Source organism: Dryobates pubescens, chromosome 1, assembly GCF_014839835.1.
Source record: "Dryobates pubescens isolate bDryPub1 chromosome 1, bDryPub1.pri, whole genome shotgun sequence".
NCBI lineage: Eukaryota > Metazoa > Chordata > Aves > Piciformes > Picidae > Dryobates > Dryobates pubescens.
The window spans coordinates 58,046,115-58,052,338 of NC_071612.1; the positions used below are offsets into that span (position 1 = coordinate 58,046,115).

General features: G+C 42.0%; 1 protein-coding gene across 1 annotated transcript; it reads right to left on the reverse strand.

Annotated features, from left to right (window-relative positions):
- Window positions 1-83: 83 nt before the first annotated feature.
- On the reverse strand, window positions 84-2,142 carry LOC104296537 (claudin-22). Its single transcript, XM_054166369.1, has one exon. The coding sequence runs from the start codon at window positions 1,048-1,050 to the stop codon at window positions 397-399; it is 654 nt and encodes a 217-aa protein (XP_054022344.1). The 5' UTR covers window positions 1,051-2,142; the 3' UTR covers window positions 84-396.
- Between the last annotated feature and the right edge of the window lie 4,082 nt (window positions 2,143-6,224).

Here is a 6,224-nt window from a genome sequence, read left to right on the forward strand (position 1 = left end):
TGCATTAGGCAAGTGGAGAATTGCAACTGGGAGTCAAGCTTTGAGGCTGATTGCATTGGTTGTGTATGAAAAAGAAGCATATTTTGGTTAAAAGCCAAGCTGTAAGGGAACATGTGCAGTCATTTGCAGGATTGTACAGTGCCCTTGAGAAAGCAAAAGCACCTTTTCTGTGCTATGAAAACTTCAGCATTCTGCTGTGAAACAAAGTTCTGAGACAGTTCCGCAGCTGAGAAAACACCACCCACCAATGCCAGTTATGGAGAAAACAGACTTAAGTTTAGGAAATCAGCTAGGTAACAAAGAGTCCTTTGAACTGATGCTGGAACAAGCTTCTGGCTTGCTCAAGGGTTTGAGAAAGATAGGGCAGTCTTTATGTCCTGCTTAAAATGTTCCATTTTAAGGCCTAGTTTCAGTTTCTAAGTGTTGACACTGATCTTGCTGTTCTGTTGCTGCATAGTGGATGGAAGATGGATGGATTTCAGTTGAGCAGCTTGTGCAGCTAAGCAGGGATCCTCCTAATATAAGACAAAATCCAGCAAGCCAGCCAACAAACAATGCTTCCCCAAAATCCCACCTGGGAACAATATCTGGTATGTTTTCATCCCAAAATTCCTGAACTGTGGAATGGGCAACCCAAGAAACTGGGACAATAACTGTAATCCCCGATATCCAGAAGAGCATTCCTCCAAACAGCAACAGCCTTCTCTTTTGTTCCTGTTGTCTTTCACCAATTTTCAAACAGTCCAACCCAAAGCCCGAGAGCAAGAGACCCAAAAGCCCTGATCCATTGGAAAAAAACATCAAAATCCTAGAAATCCTGAGTTCTGGAGGCAAAGCTAGGAAAGAATCAAACTCCTTGCACTGTATTCCCCCTTCTTCCTGGACAACACAAGCTTGCCAGAGTCCCATGGTCCAGATCTCCAGTTCATTCAGTTCCAAGTTAAGATTTTTCCACTGGGGTAAATAGGTGGTGAGGCAGGACAGGATCCATCCCAAGAGAGAGAAGAGTATGCCACTTAACTGCATCATTGGCCGATAGACCAAGGCCATTATAAGAGCAGAGTCCCAAAAGCTCAAGGAAGAAGTTCTCCCGAGCAGCTCCGCAACAACTGCTCCCTTCAGTGATGGTGGAAGCTATGATGATTTTAGTTCTCCGCTGCCCCAAATATAAGCCCTTTCTATTAACCCTTCGTTGGCTCTGAAACACTTTTTTGTTCTTCACAAATACAGAGTTTCATATAAAGGACCATGGACTAAACCATGAGTTAGGCTTTCCGATAAGGATTTGATCTGTTACCTTCCAATTTGCTTGGTAAAATTATATCCCAATGCCTGATGATTACAAGCCTGAGGATGAACAAAGAGGGCTCTATGACCCCTCACCCTAAAACACAACAGAAATCTTTGTGCTTCAATACGGATTAATTAGATTTTAAGTGGTGATAAAAAGTCAGCTCTGTGTGCAACAGGACTTCATTGTAATAGCTAAATTTGAGATTTCAGGGATGTAAATCAAGGCCTTGTAAAGAAAGGTAGACTGTTGGCCTATAATCTTTATTCTTAGACTTCCTCAACATACATAATGGCTTATCTTCCACTGCCCTGTTTTATGTCCCCAGCACTGTAAAAGACACTTTGTAAAAGATCCTTATGGTTTACATTTTCTACATTCATTTCTTTTAAAATGGGCTTTGTTTTGACTGACTCTTAAGGGGAAAAGGAGACGGCTATGGTGAAAGTACCATAGAAAATGAAATTCTAGACATCCTTCCACCGTAATGAACCCAGGCAGATCATCAGACAGCATAAACTTTACCTGCCCCAGGACCTCAGCAACACCCTGGTAGCAGCTTACACCAGCTCTGAGTGTCCCCTTTCCTAGAGCCCATGTCCCAGATGGCACACAGTGTATACACTTAGTGTCTAACAAGATCTGGCACTCAGTGCTCCCAGGGCCAGGAATGCCTAGTACCGTTTTGATCAAAGCGAGATACCATTACTCCATGACCCCATTAAGAAACCCTGCTTTTTTCCTGCTCTCACATTAGCTGCACTTGTGCTTGTCTACAGGGTCAGCAAGGAGAGCATTTTCCTGCTCTTCCACTCCACAGGTATAACAGCACAGCCTGTAAAGGAGGAGCTAAGCAGCATGAACACGTGTACGCACACACCCCAGAAATGCTTTCCAGTCTGCCTTGACTTCATGTCCTAGATGTGATCATACATTCATCTCATCTTTTGATTCTCAGTAATTTCAAAGGGTTATCATGTGATGGAAAAAACATAATATTGCTTTTGAACTTTTCCAAAATATTCAAGAGAATCATTAAATTTTACTGTGAAAAGATCTCTTCTCATTCTGCATTGAGTCTTAATTTATAACCCTTGTGTTTTTCTGCCACAATTTATGAAGAGCCAGCACAAGGAGAGATGATCTATTTCCTTTCTGCTTGTGTACCAGCCCAGTCAAATGGCTTACTCCTGGTTTCAAAAAAAACCAAACTACTATGCCCAAGAGCAGGAATCACCAAGGATATTACTGACAAGATCTGGAATAAATTGGTACAAGCAAGGCTCTAACTTTGGCCACCCACTAGAGAAAAGAAGCAGCAGAAAAGACCAACCCTGCATTCATTCAAATGCCAGATTGTATTTTCGGATTTGGCAGTGTCATTTCTCTTCCCTTCCTGTGCTCAGAGCTGCTCATTCTGGAAACAATTGCAACACTCAGTGAGAAACTCCATCATGCCATCTGAATAATTTTTCAATAAGCTACACTTGAGGAGTGTGTCTGCTCATTCAGGGACTACATGCTTATTTGACTTTAAAATCATGATTACTGCCAGACTACTACTGGAATCCTGTTGCACTTCTCTGTGAATATTTAGCATTTTCTTCTCTGTTCCTGATTCCAACAGCCAATACAGTGAGCGAGCACAAGATCATGCAGGTGAAGTTCATTCTTTTGTTAATGTTGGCCACAGCTGGAGCAGTGAGCCAGCCCTTAAATCGTAGCAATCAGACCACTGCATCAGTAGTGTCTGCAACTCGAACAAAGCAAAGACTAAAAATCTTCCAGCTGAACTATGTAAATTCTTTGGTCAGTAACTTTCTTAGGACTGTCTCCCTTGCTCTTCCCCAGTCCCCATTGTTGTTTCTTACTTTCTCTCACATCTAAAAATGTCTTATTCCCAGAATAATTTTATTTTGGTAGACTTGTGCCTACACAGAAGGCAACACGTCAGAGTTACTACAAAGCCTAAGGGCTAGAACTGGCTTCCCATCAGTTTCTGCCTCACTGCTCAGAGCAATTTGAAACATAAACCCATGGTGCACTGTTATATCACAATGACAAACAACATCTGCCAACATCTGCACAGGCTGAGAGAACAGATTGTCTCAAGGGGTTGCAGTGAAGATAGCCGCTACCTCTCAAGCCAGAGGGGCAGGGAACCTGCACACTAGGAACTTCCCCAACCAGTGCCACCAGGCCAGCACACAAATGAGCTGCCCCAGGATGGCACACAGATTGGTACACCTCACACTCACTGCTGTTCCCATTTGACCTGTCCAGCAGCCAGTTCTGAGAGACACTGAGCTTTCATACCTCTCATTACAGACTGCCCAAGAAGAATATAATGCAGGTGTTCACAATCAGGTTCCTACAGTTCCAGTAATACTGTTTAAAGCATCGGAGATCACTTCATTCATTCAAACTAACTCCAGGAATAATCTTACAAGCTGATTTTCACTACAGCAGAATGGGAGTGATCAGCATGCATATAATTTGTGCAGGTAAGCACATTAAAATCGTTACTCTCCGTAAAAACATTTCAGGCTGAACAGAAGGATTCTGGATCTTATTGCAGGTAATATGTACTTTCTTCAAAAGCTTTAGCCCAACACTAACTCTTCTGGGAACCTCCATGGCCAAAGATACACTAATGCTTTACCCCCTGCAAAGAATATTAGGGAACTGTCTTTACAGAGCTCTGCAGCCCACACCACTACCCAAATACTTTATGTTCATCATAAGCAGAAAGAAATATCAGGTGCAGCACTTTGGAAGCTCATCAGGCAATTTAATCCCACAAAAGCAGTCTGTGTATTCTAAGTGACTGACTCTTTCCTATGCTTCCAGTTCCTTCATAAGGCCTAAGCACATTCATGTTTTGGGCTTGTCTGTTCTCCAGCGGTCCAAACCCACACTCATTTGTGAGGTACAGTTGTCTCCAGTGATGTTCCCCAGATACTACCATAATTTTTGTTAATCTGAAGATAGTTACAGAGTTGCCTAAATATTTTTCATTGCTCATTTAAATGTCTTGTATTTTCATGAGTCTTTCACAGGTTTATCTTATCTTTAGATTCCCATCCTATAGATACATATGCAAAAGATGGAAATAAGAGCTGGCACATAGATTTTTCTGTAGCTGAATCTTACAGCCAGTAAAACACAGCTGCTGTCAAATGCTGGCAAAGCAGCATCTTCAGCATCTTCCAACAAGTGAGTTAGTTCATTCAGATTGGCATCCTCTTGCCTTCCACCTTATTGCTTGAACTGGAAGTTGTGGGAGTTCACATTTTCTACCCAACTACAAACCCATTTCTTTGTGATGCCGGAGCATCTTTTGGCTTTATATACACACAGTATGCCCAAAGAAAGAACACAGCCCATACTGCTATCCCTATACTGACTTACTCTAGTATGCATTTAAGTGAACTTTGACCCCCAAAAAGGTATTTACATCGGTAGATTCTAAAGTTTCTGGATGATTCAAAGAGCAACCCAGTTGAGAGAGACTAACTTTTTCCCTGAAGAATTGTCTTTGCATCCCCAACCACTGATAGACAAACTTTTCAACAAAGTGATAGCAAACACATTCTGGCCAACTAATGAAGTGGACTGATCTGAATTTTAATTATTACTGAAGTTATGGTTCTTCTGTTTGATTTCTTTGTTTCCCCAACTGAAATTACAGTATCAAGTTAGATGCAGCCTCATACAGAGCTGGAAGGGCAGAGACGGTGCTCATGTGAGAAGTCCAGTGAAGCAAACTGACACAGCATGCACAAATACTCCAGTGTATGAGTGGTACTGGCTGTTAGCCTGAACCCTACTGCAATCCACAGCAGAAACTCTTAGTTATGGACACTTAGCAGCAATTGAGAAAGCAGGGAAGAAAAGCAGTATGGAGAGGAGTATGCTGGTGATGAAGATGACAATTCCCCTTTTGTAAGGGGAAGAGAGAGTAACTTTTAAAGACAGACATACAGGTAGCTCACAGTATCATTGCACTTTCCTAAAATATCTAATTCAATCTGGGACTACATTCTTTGTTTCTAAGTTGCATCTAAAGGTAACGCCCCTCAGTGAATGCTAGGGTGCTGCTAGAGCCAAGGTTCTAAAAACAACTGAATATTTTGTGGAGAAGTTAGAGCTGAAGGAGCCGGTCCAACAGAGACAAAGCAAATCATCATAAGGGCTGTAGCACCTGTTCCAAGCCACCCCCCCTTATGCAGACAGAGAATACACCCCAGCAGTGCAGCCACCTCAGCAGTGTAGCCACTGGTGCTCTGGGGTGAACACAAAAGTAGAAAGTGAGGACTCAGAGATGCCACTTCAACACCTTTAGAAAAGCCAGGAAGAGGCTTCATAAACTTCTCATGCAGGAAAAGGCACAGCTATCTCTGGCCCTCTGAACATGATTCCCCTCCTCAAATGAGGATTTTCAGCTTTTCAGTATTGCCAGGACTGCCCAACTCTGCAAACCTTCCCTTGTCCAGTGTTTACTAGATGTAATTCATTAAGCAGCTATAACAACAGACTATTACATATGCCAAAAGAAAAAAGTACTTCTGTGGATGAAAGAGCTTGCTAACAATTTCACTTCTGTAAAAGTAATCAAAAGCTTGCAATGTCTTCTAGGATTAATGGCAGTTGGTCAAGACCTAGAAGGGAAAGGAATTGAAAGAGTTAAGCACAGCAAGGCAAAACTGCCTATTTCTTCATTAGGGACTTACTGAAAAGATTGAAATGAGAGTGGGTAGATTTGCCATCATACTGGAAGAACAAAGAATGCTTTAAGGCTCAGTATCTCAACCTATGCAGAACCTTTTCCATCACCATCTAGACTTCAAAGTGAGGGCTGACTGGATAAAAAATTACCCTTATTATTCAGGAAACTATTTTTGATGTACTGTCAATACACAAGAGTATGCAA

Excerpts from the sequence above, each read along its gene's own strand:
- LOC104296537 (XM_054166369.1), bottom strand. The coding sequence starts at position 1,050 with ATGGCCTTGGTCTATCGGCCAATGATGCAGTTAAGTGGCATACTCTTC.